This window comes from Marmota marmota, unplaced genomic scaffold, assembly GCF_001458135.2.
Source record: "Marmota marmota marmota unplaced genomic scaffold, marMar, whole genome shotgun sequence".
NCBI lineage: Eukaryota > Metazoa > Chordata > Mammalia > Rodentia > Sciuridae > Marmota > Marmota marmota.
Window position 1 is genome coordinate 38,263,078 of NW_025999900.1, and position 26,774 is coordinate 38,289,851.

The window sequence follows — 26,774 nt, forward strand, 5'->3', positions numbered from 1 at the left end:
GAATAATTTTAAAGTAACTTGATAGGCACTACTACCTTAACCGAGTGATCAACAATAAAATGATCAGAAATAGGACAAATTGACAGCATTTGCTCCCATAAGCATCTGAGGTAAATTTAATTATGAAGAATATATTACACAAACCCAGAGAAATATCCAACAAAATAATTGGCCTGAATTCTTAAATATCAAGGCCATGAAAAATAAGGAAGATAAAAGAACTATTCCAGATTAAAGGAAACTAACAACTAAAGAGACATGACAACTAAATCCAATGCACAATTCAGGATTCTGTTTTAGTATAAATGGCATTACTGGCACCACTGACAAGATGTGGTAAGATTGACAGACCACTTTTACTTTGACAACTATACTTGATAAACGTCTTTGATTTGACAAAATGCATACTAAAGTACTTAGGCATGACTAAGTACTTAGGAAAATGGCATGACTGCTACTGAATCTAAAAAAAAGTATGTGTATATAATACATATCACACACACTCAGAGTAGCAAGTGAAAACAAGAGTTAGAGCTAGGGAATGAAAGGAAAGGATAAAATATGGAAAATGTTATCATATGGGGATTTGGGGTACATGGTATATATAGGAATTCTTTGTACTATTCTCACAACTTCCCTGTACATCTAAAATTTTACCAAAATAAAAAGCTAAAAAAACAAAAACCTCACAGAAAACCAGACATTCATAAAAGTAGAAAACAAAGAAGAGAAATTTTTCCATAACTTTAGATAATAAAACAGTATTTGCTGATTATTGAGCACTAAAAATATAAGTAACAATTCTCAGTGGTAGGAGATTAACCTGATACTTTCATAGTTTGCTTCTTGATTACTCCAGACCTTTTGAGAAAAACAACTTGGTGAGGGCAGGTGACTGGAAATAGCTATTCACACGCTGGAAGCATGTTGGCTCTGACTCATCTGGCACCTTTCACTGATGGAGGAGGCTACCTCTTCAGAGGCTGCCCCATGGGGGCGGCCGCTGGAGGCAACAGAGTTGGACAAGTCATTTTACATATCTAGATCCCTCCCAGTAGACAGATGAAGAATGAGATATCCCTAAGATAATTAAGACAGAAAGCATAGACTCAACTCTTCACAAGAGCAAGGTGAGAATTTCAAGAAATTACAGACTTCATAGTACATTAAAAGTTGTACATTAAAGTGATTTGGAAAAAAAAAAAAAGTGATATGGCCAAGTAGGAGGGAGATTTGGCAATATAGATTTAGAGCAATAAAAATATAGAGTCGAGTGATATTTAGAGCATCCAATAATTTGATATTGAAATTTTTCCTAAAAATATAAATGTAAACATTAAGAAGGCATTATACGCAAATATAATCACTAAAGTATCCCAACAGAACACAAGAAAAGTGTAAGAAACCTGAGACACAATCACTAAGAGGAATTATTCAGTCACTAAAATAGATGTTGTGGAGCTGAGGTTGTGGCTCAATGGTAGCGTGCTTGCCTAGCATGCATGAGGCACTGGGTTCAATTCTCAGTACCACATACAAAAAAATAAATAAATAAATAAAGGCCCATTAACAACTAAAAAATAACTTTTTTAATATTGTTGTAGTTGGACACAATACCTTTGTTTCACTGATTTTTTTTTTTTTTATGTGGTGCTGAGGATTGAACCCAGGGCCTCACATGTGCTAGGTGACCGTGCTACCGCTGAGCCACAACCCCAGCCCAACTAAACAATAATTTTAAAAAATAGATGTTGTATAAAAACTAAGTAAACATAAGGAAATTCTTAGAACAGGCATAATAACATGATAAAGTAAATATATGAACAGAATAATTACAAACTGGTTTAAAAAGTTATCTATGTATAGAGAAAGGAGTCAAAATTCAGAAGACTCTTGTAGCAGCTATAGTATGATGATATCAATTAAATTTTTCCTTTCTTTTATCTCCCAAATTACTTTAATACTGAGGAATATGCAACTAATACAAGAAAATTTAACATTAATCCTTTATGTCCTCAAAAGTGCAGCTGAAAATTTTCACAAATAGCTAAGAAGGAAAAAGCCATGAACAAACAAATACCTTTATTTTGTCTTTAAAGGTGTATACTCCAGTACACATGAGAGTAAGCAGGCTGCTTAAGTCCAGATCATAAAAGGTTACAAAAGATACTTAGGAAATAGTCATATAGAAAGCAAGATGGGGATAACATCCTTTCTTAAACAAGTACATTCCACACCAATCAGAGAGCTGTGGACCAAGTATCTTAAAGCTCAAGAGCCTACCATAGTACTGAGGTATAATAATTGATAAGAGGAGTCTTGCAAGCTTCCCTTTTGTCCAATTCTCATTGAAGTCTCATCCGTTTCTCAGGGGGACCTTTTGTGGTCACTGTCTGTTGGACATTCTTTGTGGTTTCCTTCTCCTCTGATTTTACAGTTTCTGGTATAGGTTCTGCCTCTTTCTTTGTCTGATCCACTGGACATCAAATGCAGATTTTTTTTTTTTTTAGAGGAATGAAGATGAAAGAATGAGATAAATTTAGACAATGGTTAATATGAACACTCTTTCAAATTCACTTTATTAAAAAATATTTTCTTTAGTTGTAGATTAACACAATGTTTATTTTTCATTTATTTTGATGTGGTGCTGAGAATTGAACCCAGTACCTCACACATGCCAGACAAGCACTCTACCCCTGAGCCACAACCCCAGTCCTCAAATTCACTTTTAACTGCATATCTCAATTTCCACATTTACCTGTTTCCTCAGGCAGCTGTACTGAATAAGCTCCGGTTATAAACCTAATAACCTATTATTAACTCAAGGAAATGTACAAAACTAGAGAAGAATACATGGCATTTAAATCAGATATCATGTATGTATGAGATATAATTAAGATACATAATTATTCCATCAGTTCCACTGATAGTTTAATTCCTGTTTTCAGTGAAAAAACCACCTCAAATAACCTCAACTTCTTCATACCTCCTCAATATCTACTCCTTCCACTTAATTCATCTTTTAAATACTAGTACTGCTATCACAGATACAATATCTACTGGCAATTCAGCAGATCTTAAAGGTTAGGAGTGAAAAACCACAATGGGAGAGTCTAAGAAAAAATAACCATGGCACATCTCACATGCATTAAACACGTTGTTTGGTCTATTTCAAGTTTAGTAAGAGTATCAGATGACCCATACCTGGAACAGGCTTTTCTCCAGACTTTTGCTATAATTTAAAAAACAGGGAGGGGGAGAAAATAAAGAAGAAACAGAATAGTAAGGTTAGCAAGGTTTTCTTCTTGACTTTACAAATCTTATTAAAATGACACCTCCATCCAAATTTGCATTATAAATGATTTCATGAAGAAATATTGCTGTTCGTGTTCCATAAAAAATAAATCTGTCATTTTCTACTTCTCGAGAATACCCCATTCCAGCAAAGACAAATATAAAACTAAAACAGAATAAAACAACCATAAAAACCCCTGAACATCTAACAAAGCCCTCTGCTTCCACTTGCAGGTTACAATGCTTTACAATAGTAGTTAAGTAGAATCCAATGAGAAAAATAATGGAGACTTCAAGACTCCAGAGGCTTATTTGCTTGGAGGACATAAACTATAAGAAGAATAAAGTTTGGATGCAAGCATGGGAACTAAGGAGAGAAAAGAGGTATTTTCCTATGAGCGTAAGGCATGCAGCAAGTGATCCATTAAAAAATCAAAGTGCATAGCAAGGGCCTAAGCAACTCAGCAAGACCCTGTCTCTAAATAAAATATATAAAAGGGTTAGGGATGTGGCTTACAGATTAAGCACCCCTGGGCTCAATCCCCAGTACCAAAACAAAAACAAAAACAACTGAAGTGCAGGGAAAAGTGATGGGGACATCAGAGGTCAGGAACAAGAAATTCTTTAACTTGATTAGGCTCCATTGTCCAATCACACAAATTAAATGCTCTAAAATACCTTCTTCCTCTTCAAGGCTCACAGCTTACTACTCCCTCTAAGCCAGTGACACTTACATCCTATGTTTAAAAGCAAAATGTCAAAACAATAAAGTGCCAACACTACTTCCAATCTCCTTGCAAACTTACACCTTTCATTCACACATGCACATGCACATACACATTTAAAGTATCTCAAAAGAAAAAAATAATTTCTTCATTTCTAAAGTTAATACCTTCATCTGTTTTCCAGATTTCTTTCTGAATTTAGATATCCTCCTACCTATTCCCATGACTCATATTCTGGTGTCACATGCTCTAGATTCATGATGTCAACTACCAAAATGCCCACTCCAATGGAAAATACTGTGAACATCTACACTCGACAAGACCAAAAGCTGAGCTCTATATTTTTACTCACTATGCAGAAAAGGGTTACTATGGAAAGCCTGAAACTGCCATCCTGAGAAAACCCCGATTTGCAAGGTTGGCCCTTGGCTAGTATATCTAGGAACTTTAATTTTGGGAGGGTTCCCACCATCCTCTACCTGTTAACAGTAGCTGGCTGTGCCTACACTATTTGTATAATGTAATTTATGCTGAATATCTACTTTCCTTCAGAAACTGTGGAATTTTGGTATGTGCTATACAAAGGGAATGTCCATGCTGAACCCATCTCCTTCCCTACCACAAAACAACAAAAAAACCTCAGGTGCTGAGTCTCTAATGGATTTCCCAGGGCAGAAATATACATTTTGCTGCATTTTTATTGTTGAAAAAGGAGTACATTTTGCATAACCTCTCATGGGAAGGAAAAAGTACAAGGAAGCCTATACATGGAATCCTATACACTCTACCTATGTCTTTTTCCTTTGTGATCTGGCTGTATATCCTTACCATATCACAGGAATAAATATCAGCCATTGAATACAACTATATGACAAGTCCTGTGAATCATTCTAGCAAATCTCCAAAATAAGGGAGTGAGCAGAGGAATCCCACACACAGCCACATATCACCTATCTTGTGAATATATGAAGACTTAAACATTGCTCAAGTACTTTGGGGAAAAAATAATTTTTATCACTTTAAATGTATAGAAGGAAATGTTTAGAGTAACACTGAAAGGAGTGAAAAAAATTGAGATGGGAAAATTTTCATATAGCTACTCTGAAGCATCTGAACACTACAAGACATTGAAATAACATCATTACTCACCCAACTTACACTGACTAATGTTTTCTAGTGAATACTGCTGGACAAACTAGAAGAATATGTTGAGGTGAGCAAAAAAGATGGGAGTGCCTTTCTTATCAAATGTAATGAGGACTTGGGATAAACCTCAATGAAGTAAGATCCTATTGTGTTCTAGCAGACTCTCAAAAAAAATTACTGAAAATATATTCAGTACTATTCTAACTCCAGCAATAACAATAATTCAAATTCAGAAAAAGGAGACAGCAAAGAAGCAGTCCAGGCTTCAATATTCTCCTGTTCACCCCCTGATAAATCAATATCCCTGGGTACCAGAAACCCAGCTGTTAAAAACAATGGATAAGGAGAAGTTAAATTCTGAGCTACAAGTATTTTAGAAAAGACACTGTGTAGAGAATCAGATGTGACTGTGAGCTTGAAAACATAATGCTTACTGTCCTTGATGGAGCCTGCCTGCAAACGGAATGTTCTGTCAAGGTCTAGATAAGGTAATGGCAAGCATACTTGCACACAAGATGTTTGCTGTCTTTGATGGAGCCTGCCCGCAAAAGGGATGTTCCATCAGGTTTAGATAAGGTAACAGCAAAAATGCTTGAAAACGAGATGTTTGCTGTCCTTGGCAGGGCTTTCCCGAAAACGGGATGTTCTGTCAAGTGAGCTAGGAGGGTGCTAAGAAAATTTTTATCTATTCTTAACAAAGAGCAGAGCTCAGAATGCTCTGGCCCAAGAGTAGATTAAGCCATTAAGCAAGTCACTTCTGATTAGAAAGTTACTTCTGAATACTATGTTTAGCTAGCCTAAAGACCTGATTTATTGCTGTTGGAAGGCTGCCTTCTTTGTTCACAATACTATAAAAAGACTGCTGTATAAAATAAAGGAGCTTTTTTTTCTTCTGCTTCTTCTGCTTGTTTTTCTTTGCTCATGCTGACCTGCGAGTGAGTTATTTGAGGCAACACTGTGGGTAAACAGGAGTTCAAATGAGCTAAAAGTGGTCCTAGGATTATTTGCATCTCTAGATTTAAGCAAGAAAGTTTTTGGTAGTTCTAGAGATAGCCATCATTTTCCTATTTTTGTTACATATTCTTTTGGGGGGAGTTAGCCATTGACCCCTGCATAGTTAAAAGAAATGTGGGGTTCAAGAAAATGACAACATAGTGTGTATGCTGTCAAACCTTTTAAAAGAAAAATGTAATGTAAATAACTTACTGAAATAATATGAGGACTGGAGTTTGCTTGAAAATAACTGGGAAGAAGTGGAAAAAAATGAACCATGTTTGATAAATGTTGAAGCAAGGCAATAGGTACATGGGAATTTCTATCCCCCCCCCCCGCACCTTTTTTTATGGTACCAGGGATTGAAGCTAAGGCCTCATGCATGCTAGGCAAACACTCTACCACTGAGCAATATCCCCAGTTCCTTGCTTTTCATTATTCTATTTTTGTATATTTTTGAAATTTTCATGTTCTATAAGATTATGCTTTTTTTGTTTAAAGAGCTAAGTCTATGTCTAGCTCATCAGGACAGAATAGCATAAATGATTCAAGGCAGGACTCTCAGCCAGAAAAATAGAGTATTCACTCATCAGAGTACCTCAGAACCCAAACACAGAAGTTGCTGAATATTCTGAAGGTTATTCAATGTAAACAAAATCCTAACAACTATATTTCAACAAAAATCTACTGTTTTTCCTATATTCTGAATTCTGGTTAACAAGCAATACCTAGTCTAATTCTAGGCCTCAAACACCAGAATCATCTTTAATGCCAATCTTACCAAACCCACCCTCCAAATTTAAGTTATCCTAACTGAAATATCTCTTGAATCTGTCTCTTCTCTATCCCATGTCCACAGAATAAATTTAGACTTTCTTCAATCTAAATTCCCTGACTCCAAACTTCAGCCTCCTAAGCATCCCCTACATTGTTATTAGTTATCTTTCTATAATACAAAGTGAAGATGATCATCCTCTTATCCTTGGAGGAAATACTTGCCAAGAACCTCAGTGGGTGCCTGAAACTATAGTAGTACCAAACCTATATATACTATGTTTTCCCTACAAATACCTATGATAAAGTTTAACTTAATAAGAGATTAACAACAATAAGTAATAATAAAATAGAACAATTAAAACAATATATTATAATAAAAGTTACATGAATGTGGCTTCTTTCTAAAAATCTTACTGTACCATACTCACAATTCTTTGATGTGAGATGATGCCTATATTATATGAAGTGAGGTGAATGACATAAACAATTTAACATAGTATTAGACTACTATTGGCCTTCTCATGATATGTCTCCTTAAATCAGGTTAAATACTGCTGTAATCAAGTTCTTCATTAGCAAACAGCCTCTCCAATAATTTTTATATCTTTAATCCAAATTCCTAAATCTGTGTAAACATCCCTTACTTCCAGTAAATGGCTAAGTATCACTAATTTCAGGAGATCCTTTGCTGAAGTCTTCATATAGACTCAGTGCTTTCTTGTGCAACACAATGTTCATCAGAATGTGTTTAGTGTTCTAATGTTCCACTTACAAATTTAATGGCTTTTGCATCTTAATTAAGCACTTAAACACTGCTGTTTTAATTACAGTTGGAGTTTTGACAGCAAATCTAACATAAATTTCTCTTTTCCTTCCTCACATTATCACAGATAGAAGATCCATTATTACCATACATCTTAGCAATCACAGCATATAATTATCTTTAAGTTGAGAACTTTTATCTTTTCGCTTGAAGTAAGCACTTTACAGCTTACTTTAGTATATGCGAACTATCAGCATAACTATTCTTGTGCTTTGGAGACATTAAGTAAAATAAGGGTTACATTAACACAAGCACTGTGATGAAACAACTGATAACCAAGTCAGCTACTAAGTGACTAATGGGTAAGTAGCACACACAGTGTGTATCTACTGGACAAAGGAATGATCATTTACCAGGAGGGACACAGCAGAATGGCATAAGATTTCATCACACTACTCAGCACAGGATGCAATTTAAAACTTGCAAATTATTTATCTGTATAATTTTCCACTTAATATTTTCAGACCATGGTTGAAATAGCTGAAACTGCAGAAAGCAAAATCATATATACGGGGACTACTATATATTACTCTCCTGTAACTACTTTTAAAAATTCCATTAGGTATCTATTGCCGTAAGTAATAGGAATATTAGCTGGTCACTAAAAGTGACCTTGAAGATAGGGAAGAGAAATATTCTAATACACTAGTACTTTGGAGTATGCACTTAAAATGTATACATTAAAGGGCTTGGGATGTAACTGAGTTAGAGTGCATGTATACACAAGGCTCTGACTTTGATGTACAGAACTATCAATATGTATTTGTGTATATAAACGTATATATGTGTGTTTGCATATGTATACACACACACAATATTTAACACTGATTTGACTTATCTCCAATGATAATAGCTATTATTTTAATACTTCAAGTACCTCTGAATGCAGCTGGAAGCCTGCTATGTTTATGGAGGTGGTAATGAGTTATAGGTTTAAAATAGTGAATCCTGTTCTTCAGGAATAAACCCAAATTTCTTTGCATGGCATACAAAATCATTCTCAATTTGACCTTCATTTTTGATGTCTCATCTTCCATTATTATTCCCTTTCTTCCTCAAAGCATTTTTCAATTTCTCAGCACATGTTTACTAATACTCTTCACCTTTCTGTTTTTCTATTACTATTTTTTAGATCAGCATTACTCAAAAGAAATGAGTGAAACATCAGTGTTTACAGCAGCTCAATTCACAATAGCTAAACTATGAAACCAATCTAGGTGCCTTTCAACAGATGAATGGTTAAAGAAATTGTGGAATATATGCACAAAAGAATAGTATTCATTTTTAAAGAAGAATGAAATTATGGCATTTGCCAGTAAATGGATAGAACTGGAGAATATCATACTAAGCAAAACCACCCAAAGAACCAAAAGCTGAATATTTCTCTGTTATATAGATGTTAATTCACAGTAAGGGGGAGCAGGGGAAATAGAGGTATTTTGGAATAGATAGAGAGGAGTGAAGGGAGGGAAGGGGGCACAAGGGTAGGATTGATAGAATAAATTGGACATTATTACCCTATGTGCACATATGATTACATGACCTGTGTAACTTTACATCTGTAAACCAGATGAATGAGAAGTTATACTACATTTATGTATGATGTATCAAAATATATTCTAGTGTCATGTATAACTAATTAGATCAAAAGAAATGAGTTACAAATGCAAGTTATATCTGTAATTTTAAATTTCTTTTTAATATATATACTGTTTTAGCTGCAGATGGGCACAATACCTTTATTTTATTATTTGTGTGGTGCTGAGGATCGCCTAGTGCCTCATACATGCTAGGCAAGCATTCTACCATGGGGTCACAATCCCAGCCCAATTTTAAATTTCTTAGTCACATTTTTAAAAAGAAACAAGATTATTATATTTCATTTGATGAAATACATCTAAAAAATTTGTTTTGGTTTGTCTTTAAAATCTAGTACATTTTACATTTATATCACAATTCAATCTGGACTAGCTGTGTTTCCAATGCTCAATACATGTGCCCAGTGGCTACTGTACTGAACACTGAACATCCAGGTGTTCCTCCCTCAGTCTATTTGGCAAATACTCACTGAATAAATGGCCAACCACAACTAACCTCTTAAATCCTATAGTGGTTGCTCATCACCTGGCATACAGCTATAATTCATTCATTTACTTACTCAACAAACATTGTTCCATTTTCAAATATAATTCACCAGATTTTTCTAAACAGGCTTTCTTGTCCTATATTCCAATTTGCATCCTCTGCTCCCTTCACTACCACATAACCATTCCAATAACACATGTTTCTCACTATAAAAGGTCTGCAAAAGAGGAAGGGGAGATCTACTCTAAAGTCATCCCATAGTATGAAACACTTCATTTAATTTAAAACTACCTTTGAAAATCCTTTAAATAGCTTCAAGGAACAACAGTATACACTATCGTAGATATACACAATCCTATAAAGTTCCATAGGAACAAAGACTAACCATGAAAATGACATATTCATATAATCCATCTCTTAACCACTTCATTTTAAAAGTTCATTTAGTGGGACGGCAGATGGGTTTACCATTGTAACCACAATAGTAATATATATACCACACTGTGGAATTCATATAACTTAAATACCAATATGGTGTAACTTAATTAGTATTCCCACTTACCCCTTTACTAGACCAAACCCTCTATCACAAACGTTCTATTAGTTTTGGGGGAATATCAAGGATTGAACTCAGGGGCACTCAACCACTGAGCCACATCCCCAGCCCTATTTTGTATTTCAGTTAGAGACAGGATCTCACTGAGTTGCTTAGCACCTGGCTTTATTTTTTTTTTTTAATATTTTTTTAGTTGGTGGTGAACCTTTAATTTATTTATTTCTATATGGTGCTGAGAATCGAACCAAGGGCCTCACACATGCTAGGCAAGCACTCTGTCACTGAGCCACAACCCTAGCCCTAACACTTTTTTGTTTGTTTGTTTGTTTTCAGTTGTAGATGGACACAATACCTTTATTTATTTATCTTTATATTGTGCTGAGGATCGAACCCAGGGCCTCACACATGCTAGGCAAGCGCTATACCACTGAGCCACAACTCCAGTCCTGCACTTTGCTTTTTCTGAGGATGGCTTTGAACTCAAAATCCTCCTGTCTCAGCCTCCCAAGCTGCTGGGATTACAAGTGTGCACCACCATGCCCCACCTATTATTTTTTGTTACAAAAGAATTCCATCATTTAAGGAGCTTAATATCTACTATAACAGGCTAGAAAGTCAGCTTGTAGAGTGAAAAGAATATGAGTTTTATATTCTAATTTTGTCACTTTTTCAATTAGAGTATTATCTACATGCCAGCCTCATAGTTTGCAAGATTTAGTAAGGAACACAACTCCTTTTATTCATTTCTTCCATTTAGTCTTCTGATACCTTCCCTTTGATTCAGAGGTAATTTTTTAACTACTCAGGAAAACCAGTCATTTTAGGTCATACTTGAAACAGTTGTCAATTTAAAATAAACATGTATGTCACCAAAAAAAATGTCAAATTAAAATTAGCCACACATAGTCATTACCTGCACAAACTTGGGTGGAAATTTCTGTCTAAGATCTACAAGTAAAGCATCCACACGCTGTCTCTGAAAAATAGAGCTTGGTTCTTCTTTCCTTTTGGCTTTAGGCTTGACTTTATCTATTAAAATATGAAATCCAAATCAAAACATTGCCTAATCAGTTTGTTGTGTCATCTTACAAATCTTGACCCACTTAGAAATATTTGAACTTCATTGTTGTGGTGGGGGAGGGGTATTAGAGATTAAACCCAGGACTGCTTCACCCATCCCCAACCCTTTTTATTTTTTATTCTGAGACAGAGGCTCAATAGGTTGCTTAGGCCCTTGCTAAATTGCTGAGATTGCCCTGAAACTTGTGATCCTCCTGCCTCAGCCTCCTGAGTGACTGGGATTATAGGCATCCACCACCACACAAGGCTCAAACATCATTATTTTCAATGGCTGCTATACCAACACAATTCCCCATATATGCTAAACACAGCACATAATAATGAATTTTTCTTCTTTTTTGGCAAAAATACTGAGGATATTGAACCCAGGTGTGTTCTTCCTCTGAGCTGCATTCCCAGTTGTTTTAGTCAGTATGTATGTATGTATATATGTATGTACTTATTTATTGCTGCTGTAACTAAAGGACCTGACCAGAAAAACTGTAGAGGAGGAACAGTTTATTTGAGGGCTCACAGTGTTAGAGGCCTTAGTCCATAGAAGGCCGGTTCCATTCCTGGGGGCTTGATAAAATGCAGAACATCATGGTGGAAGAGTGTGGCAGGGGGAAGCAACTCACATGATGATCAGAAAGCAGAGAAAGAGTTCTCCACTTGCCAGATACAAATGTATATCCCAAAGCCACACCCCAATTCCCCCTTCTTCCAGCCTCACCCTACCACTCAATCCCTATCAATTTGATTGGGTTAAGACTCTCAAATCCAATCATTTCTCCTTGGAACCTTCTTGCACTGTCTTTTATGTAAGCTTTTGGGGGACACCTGATATCCAAACCATAATACCAGTCCTTTTAATTTTCCATTTTGAGACAGGGTCTTACAAAGATGGCAAGGCTTACCTTAAATTTGCTATCCTCCTGCCTCAGTATTCCAAGTAACTAGGATTACTGGAGTTCATCACCATGCCTAGCAAATGATGTTCAATTCTAAAACTTAAGAAGCTGACATACATATCTTTTAAAGATACGCAGTTTCAGTATATAAACATGGGTAGACTGTTTTAAGCTTTAATTACCTAAATTACAATCCAGATTATTGGTCTGAAATTGTTTTTGTATATTGTTAGCATATTGTGTGATCTTTTTCCAAAAAATCTTCTAGCAGCAAATGGAATAAGCATGTTTCACAAACTTAAGTTACCATGCTCAATTATAAAGACTGTGATCCACTGAACAAAACAAAAACAGATCACAAAAACAAGGAGAAAAAAAAAAAAGAACCTAAAAGAGAAATTGTAAAGTTATTCACATATGAGATTTGCACTGGTAGCAGGAAGGATATTGGGGAACTATCTCTTAATGAAGGATTCCAGATAAGTATTAGTCCAAACTTTCTTAAGGTAAGGTAAAATAGCCCATGGGACAACTAAGACAAACTTTCCAACATCAAATGTTGTTGCCTACAGCTACTATTAGGAATTAAAATAACTATATCTGAAAACCATTCCAAAGGTCTGAATTCTATATAATGGCTACCTTTCCCATAGTAATGTATTATGAGTTGTCATGCTCAGAGAAGGAAAAGCCAGATATAAAAACACATTTCTGGGAATAGGTTTTCCTGGTAAAATATGGTGGAAAAGTGTTATAGTTTGAATATGAGATGTCCCCAACAGCTCCTGGGTTAATGCAGGAATATTCCGAGATAAAATGATTAGATTATGAAAGCTATAACCTAACTGGTCCATCATAGTTTGAGTAGACTAACCTTGTGTTAACTGTAGGCTGATAGGACTTGACTTGAGGAGGTGGGTCACTGAGGGAGTACTCTAGAAAGGTTCATCTTCCTTGCAGCTCCTCTCCACTCTTTGCTTCTCTGCAGCCATGAGGTAAACAATTATCCTCCGCTACTGCCCTCCAGCCATAATATTCTGCCCCACATTGGGTCTGGAGTAATGAAGTCTGCTGACCATGGCCTAAATCTCTAAAACTGTGAGCTAAAAATAAAGTTTTCCTCCCGTAAGTTGTTCTTGTTGGGTATTTTGGTCACAGCAACACAAAGCTGACTAACACAAGAACAGTAATAGGTAAGCAACCATGGGAACTAGGGAACCTAATACTATGACAGATGATAACATAGAATCATCAGAAAACAGCCTGGTCATCTGGAAATAGAGATCTAAAGGCAACACCTCTATTACCCACTTTGAAGAGTGGAAGATAAAGGGTTCCAAATTCCAAGATGACTCAATAGTTAGGTAAGTAGGAAACATCTTTGCTTTTCTTCATCACTGTTTCTCCTCTTTATGCTCCAAATATTTCAAAACCTTGAATCACCTTCACAAAGATTATCAGCTATCTATCAGAATAAATTATGTTTCTATATGAAACTTTTTATTACCACATGTAGTATATGAATCACAACTGTAACAATGTCACTACCCTATAAGTAAAGCACACCTGAAAAACGTTAATAGTCATCATCCTAAAGAAAACAGCTTCTGTATTTCCAGAGACTCTGAAGGTTGAGGCTAGAGAATCACAAGTTCAAAACCAGCTTCAGCAATTTAGACCCTGTCTCAAGATAAAAATAAAAAGGGCTAGGGATGTAGCTCAGTTGTAGAACACCCCTGGGTTCAAACCTAGTACCACAAAAAAAAAAAAAAAAAAAAAAAAAAAAGTTTCATCCTTAGAGGCTCAAAAACCATTTTAGAAGGGCTTAGGTGTTCTACGTACCTTGCTCTTCATGATCTTTGAAGTGCCACCAATATCCTTTAGAAGGATGATATCGACAGTATGACATAGCTTCATCAAAAGCTGACTGGATGCCATGCACTGCAGTAAGCTTGTAATAAGAAAACAAATTCTAAATTTCTTACTAGGTCAACCAAATTTCCAAAAGTAAATAGTCACAAAATGTTACATATGCAAAGATAGCAACTGTGTACTTTTTAGAACTTAATTAAATTAGTATATAACTGGAGCTATACTGTATTGGTTCCAGGACTTCTCAGATACCAAATTCATATATACTCAAATTCTTTATATAAAATGAATTATAACCTACATACACATTCCTATATACTTTAACTCATTTTTAGAATACTTATCAAAATGTTATAATGTTATGTAAATAGTTATTATAATGTATTATTAGGGAAATAATGACAAGAAAATAATCTGTATGTGTTCAGCACAGGTGTATTTCTTTTTTTTTTTTAATGTATTTTCATTGTACAGTGGTTAAATCCATGGATGTGAAACTGTGAATACAGAAGGCCAACTGTGTGTATTAGTATTGATTTGGCCTAAAGTAAACAATGTTCAAGACATTCCAATAGTACTTTATACCACTTACACAAAAGAGCTCCTACTTGATTCTTAGAAACAGGGCAGCTAAACTGAAAGTTTTCTTTTGTGTTAAGAACACTTACCACTCTGGAGTTTATAACTGATCCCAAGTCTGGTGCCTGATAGATCACTCCAGCAATGATATAGTAATCAGCTAGTGGGATAACTAAAGCATAAGGGGAAAAAAAATGTTTATGAACCAGCTATGAGCACAAACTGCTAGATTTTCACAAAAAAGAACAACTAAAATTTGACATTTGCCATATTGCATCTTAAGCAAGGTTTGGCATTTCCTGTTTTTGTAAATAAAGTGGTACTGGAAAACAGACATAACCATTCATTACATATTACCTATGGCTGCTTTGGCAATAGTTGCAAATCTGGCTGGGCGTGGTGGCGCATACCTGTGATCCCAGTGGCTCAGGAGGCTGAAACAGGACTACCATGAGTTCAGAGCCAGCCTCAGCAACAGCGAGGCGCTAAGCAACTCAGTGAGAGCCTATCTCTAAATAAAATACAAAATAGGGATGGAGATGTGGCTCACTGGTTGAGTTCCCCTGAGTTCAGTCCCCAGTTCAAAAAAAAAAAAAGTTGAAAATCTGTCAGAGTCTAAGGCCTACAAAGCCTAAAGAAGTTACTCTTGGCCAGGTAGTATAGGCCTATAATCATAGCAACTCAAGCGACAGAGGCAGAAAGATTTTAAGTTTAAGGCCAGCCTTGACAACTCAGACTCTGTCTCAAAATAAAAAAGGCCAAGGATGTAATTTCAGTGGTAAAGCGCTCTTGGGTTCAATCCCCAGTACAAAATAAAAAATAATTTACTCTCTGGCTCTTCACAGAAAAAAATATGTCAACTCTTACACAACAGCAGTGCTTGTCAAATAAATACATCTGAATCACATTAAATCAGTTTAATGTGCATCTGGATCTCTTTAAAATGAGATGCTGATTTGGTAGGCATATTGCATTTCTAACAAGTTTCCAAGTACTGCTGATGCTCTGGTCATTCAACCTAACTTTTGGGAGTAAAACCTTTAAAGCAAAAGATTACCCCAGGGCTGAGTCCTAAGGAATATGATAGCTGCTATTTAGCCAGATGCCATTCTATGCAGCTTCTATATTCTGAATTCTTTCATATGGTCTTGACTTTCTTCCAAGGTTCTCTGATTCTCTGTAACGCCTGCATTTTGAAACTAAATTGGATTCTGGAACCACAACCTCTTTAGCAAGTCATTCTCTGAAATCAATACTAAGAGTTATTTCTAAATGTCTTGATGAGGGTATCTAATTGGGAGTTATAGCTGAGACAGCACTACCTGGCCTCTTATTCGATTAGTGTTTGGAGAGTGGTCCTTGGGCATGTTGCAAAAGCCCCAGCATGGCTTTTTAAACATTTCCTAAAAGAGAGTTATGCCTGCTTTACCAGCCTACTCAGAAAAAATGTACAGTGAGTATGCAGGCACCTGATTTCCTTCTGGGAGTCTGGAATTCTGTAGAGGATGCCTATTTGATGAATCCTCAAAAAAATATTCTGGGTCCAGAGTCTCAAATGGGTTTCTCTGAGCAGACACAAACATGTGACTACATCTCACTGGTGAATGGAGAGCACACTTAGTGTGGTTCCTCACAAGAGGGAAAGCACAGAAAATTTGCACACAGATTCATATAGACTCTCCCTTATCTTTTTTCATTACTAATCTGGTTGTGCATTCTTATTTATGTTTATATATATATATATATATATATATATATATATATATATATATATATATACACATATACACACACATACACACACACATATATATTCATATATAATATGAATATATATTCATATTCTTATGTTATGACTGTGTAGTCATAACAAATCTTAGCCATGAGTACAATCACAAGCTGAGTCTGATGGGTCTACCTAGCAACATACTGAAAATTATGTGATCCTGGGGACTCAGCAAACAGAACTCAATCCAAAAAATAAGAAATAAATAATGGTATTTTTAAAGAAAATAATGCCTGAAGTTTACATATCTTACCTTGAGCAGGGGACTGCCGCTGTTGCTTCCGAATGATGAAAAGAATGGGCTCCTGAGCATGTAAAAGGATATACTCGACTCCAACCATCTGACTAAAACAGAGAGAAACCCAGAGATCTCTGAATGCCTACAATTTTGTAGAACAATCTAAAAGTGCAGCAACATTTTAAATAGGATTAAAACTGCCTATGTTTGATGTTAAAACCTGGCAGTCAAATAGAACTGGCTGCTTTTCCAGAGAGGTGATATAAAGTTAGATTGTTTTGTTTTGTTTTGTTTTTGGTACCAGGGATTGAACGCAAGGGTGCTTAACCTCTGAGCCACATCCCTAGTCCTTTCTAATTTTTTGAGACAGGGTCTCACTGAGTTGCTTAGGGCCTTGCTAAGTTGCTGAAGCTGGCTTTGAAATTGCAATCTTCCTGCCTCAGCCCTGATCCCAAGACCGACTACAGGCATGTGCCACTACACCTGGCAAGATTTATTTTTAAGCAACAAAATATTTCTACAAAAAATCACCATAAGGGACTGGGGTTGTGGCTCAGTGGTAGAGTGCTTGAGGCACTGAGTTTGATCCTCAGCACCACATAAACGTAAAATAAAGATACTGTGTCCACTTAAAAAAAACTAAAAATAAATATTTTTTTAAAAATCAGCATGAATTTAAATCTGAGTAATTCAGGCAGAAAAGTGAGCTGAAAGTATCTTTTTCAAAAAGGCATTCAAAATACTATGGTGCTTCCTAATCAAGAACTATAAATATATATAAAAAATAAACATGAAGACCCAACTGTACATTTTATCCAAAACACCAAAGATCTTATCCTCACCCCAACACATTTTTTTGACCTGCAACAAAAAGCCATTCAAAATGCCATAGAAATTAATTTCCTAAAACCTACCCCCACCGTATTTTGGGGACAAATGCAGAATTATTATATATAGTTTTAGAAATGTTTTAATAGCAATAAATTCTTGATTATTTTGCATCCTAAGTCTAAAGAATCTTGCTTGTGTTTAACTAAAATTATATTTTCTTTATTTGTCATACAGAGAAAAACCTATTACAAACCAGAAAACATTAAATTAGATTTAAAGGGGACAATAATCACAATTGTATGAGAAGAAGCTGCATTGCTAAAAACACTCAGAGCAACATTTAAACTTGTTATTATTTTAAGTAAACATTATGTTATTTAGAAGAGTTATAAGTTACAAGAGACTTCTAATAATTTCCTTGAATGTCATATTTATAACAAACGCACACAAAATTTCAGTTTCTTTACCAAATCTTGTACTTCATGATCCACAACTTAAAAGAATGTGTACTACAAAAATCTCTAGTCCGCAAAGATGTTACCTTCTTAAAATAACTTACTTCAGGTGTTCTAATGTTAGCCTCTGCATTTTGACCACTTCATTATTACATGTCCTGTCATAAAAAGGATTACTTCTTTCTGAAAAGTAATCCAGGACACTACCACTGTTCAAAATGGGGATCCAAGAGCTGTCAACCCAAGAGATTCCCAGGAGATTATCTACAGGGGGGAAAAAATAATAATAAAGAATTAGAAAAGCAGAAGAATCTAATCCGAGACATCCTTATGCATCTAATATAGCAGGCACCATGAATAAAAGAATAACATGAATACTAATCTATGTACTAAACAGAAGAGAGAACTATGCAAGAAAACAATGACAACACAAAATAAAGTGTTAGAATATCTAAGTATTAGAATTAGGGTATGAATAATTTGAAAGCACCAAGGAAGGATAAGAATACCTAGGGAATACCTAGATTTTTCATTGAGGGGAGGTGGGTTTTAGCTCTTTTATATTAAAGAACAGAGAATCACATGGAGGAAAAGGTACAAGCAAAGAACACAGGAAGGTATGAAAATATATGCATATGTTTAATATATTTTTACTTTACATAGTATATACATGAATACGTAAAATATGTTTAAAGAGTAATTTGATTAAGTGAGGGAATATTAAGATTAGAGATCCAGAAAGTTCTTTTTAAAAATTGGAAATCCTGGGGCTGGGGTTGTAGCTCAGTGATAGAGTGCTTGCCTAGAATGTGTGAGGCCCTGTATTTGTTCCTCAACACTACATAAAAATAAATAAAAAGTTATTGTGACCATCTACAACTAAAATATATATTTTTTTAAAAAGAGAGAGAGAGAGAATTTTTTAATATTTATTTTTTAGTTTTCGGCGGACATAACATCTTTGTTTCTATGTGGTGCTAAGGATTGAACCCGGGCCGCACGCATGCCAGGCGAGCGTGCTACCGCTTGAGCCACATCCCCAGCCCCTATATATATATTTTAATTGGAAATCCTGCCAGGCATGGTGGCATATCCCTGTAATCCCAGTTACTCGGAATGTTGAGGTAAGAGGATCACAAGTTTTGAGGCCTAGGTAACCTAGATCCTGTCTCAAAGTGAAAAACGAAAAAAAAAAAAAAAAAAAAAAAAGGGCTGGGCATGCAGCTCAGTGGTAAAGCACCCCCAGGTTCAACCTCCAATACCCTCCCCTCCAAAAGGTAAATTTTGAGTTTTTATTTTTTGGCATATAATTCAAAAATTTCAAACACATTCACAGCCAACAGTTTGAGATCTCTCAATAGGAACAAATAAGTTTAGGAGCTATTATTATAGACAAGATGATAATGTGTCAAAATTAGGGGGCAAATGATTAGGTAAAATTCCCTTCTTATAATCACATCGTTTCATATTTCAGAGTAGAATTAATTAAATTTTAAAAAGACATAGTAAATAGACACCTTGAATGAATGACTTTTTATTGTCTACTGACTATGATAAATAGGCCTAAATCGTGAATATCAAAATACCTATATAACCTGGGTATGGTGGCACACACCTGTAATCCCAGCGCTTGGAGGCTGAGGCAGGAGGATCCCAAGTTCAAAGTCAGCCTCAGCAACTTAGCGAGGCCCTAAGCAACTCGGTGAGACCCTATCTCAAAATAAAATATAAAAAGGGCTGGAGATGTGGCTCAGTGGTTAAGTACCCATGGGTTCAATCCCTGGTACAAAAAAAAAAAAAAATCTATATAATACTAGTTGAAAAACTTCAGCATCCCCTATATTGCAATTGCTTCTGGTATCTTTAAAGAAGTCAGAAGAAATTCAAGGTGACAAGCAATGCTGAGCAAAATAAATCAAATGAAAAAAAGTTCAAATATTTATTTTAAGTAAAAATGTAAACTATGCTTTGTGTGATCTAAAACATAGGTGGAGACAAACAGATGAAGTATGCTGATGACCAAATAATTAGTATGTTCATCATCAATATATCATGCCATAACTAAATATACAACAGAACAAGAAATAACATTTTCTGAAAATGATGTTTTTTCTAATGCAAGGCAATTTAGGATAATCATTAGCTTTAAATTCAATGGTTCAATTATTAAGTTTATTTATAACAAAATTACTTACACATTTCTTTTAATTTCCAAGGAAAATTGTCTCTTTTTCTCCCTAAAAATGTTTCTTGTGTCTTTACTTTTCTAAGCATTGCCACTGTCTTCTCTACCAGGCTCTCATCATTTTAAATCCTTACCTATTAATTCTCACTAATTATTGGTAGGTAGGATCTATAATTATACATACTAGACTATATATGTAAAACACTTAGCACACTGTAATAGCCCAATAAATTTCAAATATGTTGATGGTGGTGGCAGCTTTTTCTCTGTCCTTAACAGCAATTTTTGCACGTTTTTGTTATTAATACCTATAATTCGGAAATACAAATGTGCTTCCATTAAACTCTTTGAGTTTTTACTCATCAGCAACTTTCACAGGACCTGATTCACAGTAATGAGCAAATGCTTATTAGTTCACGACTGAGGGCCAAGGACAAGTATGATGTGCTTTAGTAATCATACATCTTTTTCAACTCATTAACACAGACTCCAATATTCAAGAATGTTTATCTTCAAAATGGTTGATATTAAGAATATGGGCTACAGCTAGAAAACCACATAATTATCTATTTCTACTTGGAAAGTATCTGTGACTACAGCCTTATAAAGACTGCAACCACTTCTTACTACCTTCATTGTTACACTCTACTTTAAAACTACCTCCTAATTGCCACATATTGCAGAAGTGGCCTACTAACAGATTTCTCTAATTCTACTCTTGACCTCCTTCAATGCTTTCAGCAGCCAAAGTGATTTTTTTTAGGAGAAAGAAAAAAAAAGAAGAAGTCGTTAGAACAGGTCATCCCTCTAGTGAAACCCTTCCATGACTCTCCATTTCACTCAGAGGAAAAGCCAAAGACCTTACCCCAGTCTGACACCCCTCTAATCCAATCTCCTTCCCACATCATCTCTATTTCACCCCTAGCTATACCAACCTTCTTGCTGTTCCTCTAATACACGATACACTTCTATCTTAGAGCCTTTACTATGACCCTAACAAATCTAAATAAAAAGTAAAACATCACAAAAGCCAAACATCTGAATATAGTCATATGGAATAAATGTTTCTCTCATCAGCAAAACAGCCTTTTGACATAGCTCAAGTACAGCATTCTAACAAACTGAAAGTAACCAAAGTAGGCATTTGAAATGATCACTTACAATGAAAGACAAACAGGTAAAAAACATGATCCAGAAATGCTGACGATCACTAAAGAACTATCAGTAAGTCTTCTAGACCTCAATTTGATTAACATAGAAAAAGGCGCCTCTCAGCCTCACAAACATTTCAAAAATCAAGTATAAACCAAAAAAAAAAAAAAAAGTCTTCCTGCTACCCAAGATCAAGGAAGCAATTAAGAGGTCACATCTCCATATGTTTACTCACTAATAGAACAAATATTTGAATGCCTCTACTGTTCAGCTGTGAAAAAGAAACAACCCTGCCCTCAATAACTAGTGGGTGTTCAATGGAAGGTATTACAAACCCAAAAATAAAATTTACCACAGAAACACTTCCCATCCAGACACACATGGGGTATGACCTAAAGAATAAAGTGGTCCAACAAAAACGTACATGAGAGAAAAGACAGTCATTTTAACAAATGGTGCTGGGAAATCTGGTTATCCATATGTAGAAGAATAAGACTAAACCCTTATCTCTCACCGAGCACAAAAATCAACCCAAAATGGATCAAAGACCTAGGAAGTAGACCAGAAACCATGCCGCTTCTAGAAGAAAACACAGGGTCAATAACTCAGCATACAGGAACAGGCAACAACTTTCCCATAGGAAAAATAATGCTAAGAGTTAATAAGCGGGATGGCATCAAATTAAAACACTTTCACAGCAAAAGAAACAATTATGAATGTTAATAGAGAACCTACAGAATGGGAAAGTCTTTTCTAGCTACTTTTCTGATAGAGGATTAACATCTAGAATATATAAAGACCTCAACACCAAAAAAAAAAAAAAAATTACTAAATGGGCAAATAAAAATTTCTCAAAAGAAATATAAATGGCCAACAAATATATGAGAAAATGTTCAATCTCATTAGCAATTCGGGAAATGTAAATCAAAATTACATTGAGATTTAACTTCACACCAGTCGGAAGGGCAGTCATCAAGAATACAAATAATAAATGCTGGAGAGTATGTGGAGGAAAAGGGACACATTTATACTGCTGGTGGGACTGTAAATTAGTACAACCACTATAAAAATCAGTACGGAGATTCCTGAAAACACTAGACAGGGAACCACCAAATGACCCAGCTATACCACTCCTGGATATTTATTCTAAAGAGTTAAAGTCATTCTACTATAGTGCTACACGCATACCCATGTTATAGCAGCACAATTCATAATAGCTATAAACTCTAGAACCATGCTATATGTCCGTCGATAGATAAATGCATAAAGAAAACGTGGTTTGTATACACAGTGGAGTTTTATTCAGCCATAAATGGTGAAGGCGATCCCCCACTCACTGTCTTGACAGGGTCACAGTGAGAAAAAGAGCTAGCAAAGTGGCTCTCCCACTGTCTTGTCAGGGTCACAGTGAGGATGAATGCTGACAAAGCCGCGCTGGTTGGTGGGAAACCAAAACCATGAGACCCTTTTTTTTTTTTTTTTTTAATGTAACTGGGACTTTTCATTTTCATGCTTATGTTCCTGACAGGAGGCATGAGCATGTTAAATGCCAAACAAATTAAATTTCAGATGGCTGAAAAATAACAGGTAGTTCATGCCTTGGAGGCTGTTCTACTACCCCTCAGCATATCAAGGACAAAGTAGAAGGCTGTTCTTCTATCTCAGTACATTGAGGACAAATCTGATAATGGACAACAATCATCCTCTGAAAGGTCATGAGAATTTTAGGCATCACATTGATTATATCAACTAGAACCCAAGCCCATATTTCCGGCCTCTTAGAAAACCTAATCATTATGCTTATTTTACAAAGCTCACCACATGTAGTCTCATTTTTGATTAAGGAAAGTTATATTATACACTTAGGAAAGTTAAAACATATAAAGATATATTCTTCTCTTTTTATAAACCTTTTTTTACTTTACATAAGGATTTATGATGAGCACAGTTAATATTGGTGGAAAGTGGATTGATGTTTAGAACTTACTTTCTATTGAGAAAGATTATAAAGATATGAGAACTAGTGCACCTTGACTGAGAAACAAAGAAACTCTTTGAGAAAGCAGCTCAACCAGTTTTATGAGAATAAATTTAGGAATTAAAATAGCTTTATAAGACACAGTTTCAGAATAATGATAGAAATATTATTTTATTTAGATTCTTAAGTTTAGAAATTCTTAAGTTTTTAGTTGTATGGGTTTCTGATATGTTTTAAAAATGATTTATAAACTTTAGGATGTTTTAAGTATAAGATTTAAGGGGACTTCTTTAGATGGGAATTTTAGATAAAGTACAAGTGTACTTTAAACTTAAAGGTTAATGATTGGTTAGGAGACTTAGAGTCTGGTTGCGTAGTTTGGCATTAGTTAATAAGAAAATAGCATATCTTGGGGAAAATAGTAAATCTTGGGAAAATCTGAAAAACGTAAATTAGTGACGTATTTTATTAATGATTCTGTAGTTTTAATAATTAAATAACTAAAGATCATATCCTGGAAAAATGTAAATTAATGTTACATTTTTCTTGTACTCCCAATCATGGTTAAGGAAATGTCATGTCTTGGCAAAGTTTTAAATTATATAATCAATGACGTATTCTGAATCTATAATGATGAGAAAAATTGTAATAAAAGATGACCCAGAGAAAGCTGCATTAGAGCTCTCTCTCTAGAGATTGCTCCAATGGAACGACTCCTGTCTCATCTTTTCGCCGACGCCACTCACCCTTCAGGACTCCCTGGACCCCACTAGGACAGGACCCCGGCACATAAAGAAAAATAAAATTATGTCATCTGCAGGAAAATAGATGGAACTAAATATCATCATGTTAAGCCAAATAAGGTGAAGGGGTCGTATGTTCTCTCTCATATGTGGAAGCAAAAGAGGAAAAAGGAAAAGAGGGGAGAGAATCTCATGAAAATCGGGAGATCAGTAGAACAGAGGAAGTTAACAAGAGAGTAAGAGGCGGGGAGGCAGGAGGAAGTGTCGAGGAGTCATATTAGCCAAATTATATTGTTATAATCTGTGCATAACGAATATGTAACAACAAATCCCACCATTATGTACAATTATAATGCACCGATAAAAAGAACTGGGGGGAAAATAAGGTGACCTCAGGACAAGCCCCCAAGATATCACTCATATCAAGTCGGCTGATTATACCATTCCCCTCTGCCCAGAGGCCACCTCTTCGCCCCGATATAACAGCCCCAGTATTGCTGCAGAGATAGAAGTGTAGAACAGTACAGCAGTTCTGAAGGCTCAAAGCCTACGGTTGCTTCAAATTCCTCCCCTTCAACGCTTTTAAGAGACTCGTCAAGAACTGAGGGAAAACTCTTGTTATCTTTTCGCCAGATTAGAGCCTTGGGTCGTCCATAAAAATGATCCAAAAGAACCTGAGGGACCTGACCAAGGAATCTAAACTTTCCCCGCGAGCTACAAACCCCCAAATCAGTCCACAATCAGGGAAAAAAGTATAACGGGATAAATCACCTCGGATATCCACCGCCGCCATACTTGCAAAAGCACTCTAACGCTCCTTCCGGCGCAGAGTAAGCGTAAGAACTATTACGACAAAATGTGAGGGTTGAATATTTTACGGATGGTGAGGAGGGACATAAGACTAGGAGCGCGAAGCCGAGAAGAGAGGGCAAAGCAGCGACTAGGCCAGGAGATAGGCGGGGTTGGAAGGTGGGAGCCGGGCTGGGAGGAAGGGGGCGTGGCTCAGTGGTGGTAGCCGCGAGCAGAGAGCAAGGGGCGGTAGAAGGTTAGGTAGGAGCCGGCGGTCGGAGGGGACCAGGAACTGAGGGGCGGGGCTGGGAGCCGGGAGCAGGCCGGGTAAAGGGCGCCTAAAGGCTGGCAGGCAGCTGCAGCAGCGACTAACTGGAAGGTGAGGGCAAGGCCAAAGGAAGGAGACCAAGAAGGGGGGACTGACTACTGGAAAAATAATTGGGAGACTTTCATGGAAAAGGAGGTTGAAGCGGGGCCAGCCCCAGGTTCATCAGCGAGAAATTCGAAAATTTACTCTTGATCTCCCATGACTGTCAAAAAGACAAATTCTGATGCTGCAGAGTTAGAAGTGGGAGCCACTCTAGTTTCAAAAGCTCCTGACATATATCCAATGAGCTATTAGATTTAAGAGCTACTGGACGTTCTCTTTTTAACCATGCTCCAAATATGGAGCTGGTACTGGATTTAGGATTTGAGAGTCGTCGGCTTTTATGTGACTAAACCCCCTAAACCAATCTGAGACCAAAACCACAGGGCCGGAAGTCAACCATTAAGATTAAGAAGGAATACCCAGAGCAATGGTACAATGCCTGTGTTTCAAGTTTCCTGAAACAGGTCGCAAGATTTCAGACAGGGAAATATTCTGTGGTATGAGGAAAGCCTCCGAAAAGACTCAAGCTCCAGTGTGGCTCTGTGAAAGCAAAATGATGGAGATGCAAAAGGCACAGAGACTGAGAAGAGGATCCCAAAATCTGAAGGAGGGATCTGGGATGAGTGCCTATATCTTCAAAACAGGGATTGTGAAAGATCCTTCATAACCCAAGGAGAGGCCCATGAATTTAATTGGGATTTTCTACCTAATAGACGGGGAATTCAATTTTTTAAAAATATTTTTTTTTATTTCTCGAAACACATTTATTCAGAAACTATGCAGAGCCTTAATTTTCTACCAACTCACATTATAAACTCAAGATTCATTATGTTCTTGCTGTTACTGCTAAAATACTTTAAGTTTCAGTCAGTGAAAGACACTATATCTACAATATATTTTGCGTCGAATATCTACATATATCAAATATAACATGCATAGGTTATGGAAACAATGCTATATAAATGAATGTCTCAATTTTATACAGACACAATGAGAGACATGTGGGACATATGCTAACATTTTTATCTAAAATATTCATCGTATACCACATTTTGGTTTTAGATTTGCACGTTACAGGGAAACAAAATAAAAGCGACAAATCTGGAATGAAAAAAAAAGGGAGGGTGGATTCCATTCTCCATGAACCGAAGAGAAAAAATTTTTTTAAAAATGTGGTATAATATTATTTGTTCATTCTAATTAAATTTAATAGTAAAATATACAAAACATAATCACAGACAAAAATACATAATTACTTGTTTTCTGAACTACAAAAGGAAACATTGCTTTGCAATACAAACCTATGTGGAAAGAACATCCTCAGTAAAAATAAACCCTTACCAGAGATTACCTGTGGGCAGAAAGAAAAAGTAATAGAACTGGGCAGAAGTACACTAGTGGTCCCAGTTTTATCTTCAGTGTTTCCT

General features: G+C 36.0%; 1 protein-coding gene across 2 annotated transcripts; it reads right to left on the bottom strand.

Annotated features, from left to right (window-relative positions):
- Nucleotides 1–2,065: 2,065 nt before the first annotated feature.
- Nucleotides 2,066–25,087, bottom strand: Med6 (mediator complex subunit 6). 2 transcript variants are annotated; one of them, XM_015493471.2, is made up of 8 exons: nt 24,960–25,087; nt 18,235–18,394; nt 16,860–16,951; nt 14,910–14,992; nt 14,212–14,320; nt 11,313–11,428; nt 3,205–3,232; nt 2,066–2,476 (listed from the first exon to the last, which is right to left on the bottom strand). In XM_015493471.2, exons 1-8 carry the CDS (start codon nt 24,979–24,981, stop codon nt 2,346–2,348), a joined length of 741 nt encoding a protein of 246 aa, XP_015348957.1. In that variant the 5' UTR covers nt 24,982–25,087; the 3' UTR covers nt 2,066–2,345. The 2 variants fall into 2 exon arrangements, with proteins under 2 accessions (XP_015348957.1, XP_048654844.1); XM_048798887.1 differs by lacking the exon at nt 24,960–25,087 and adding an exon at nt 24,911–24,935.
- Nucleotides 25,088–26,774: the final 1,687 nt, after the last annotated feature.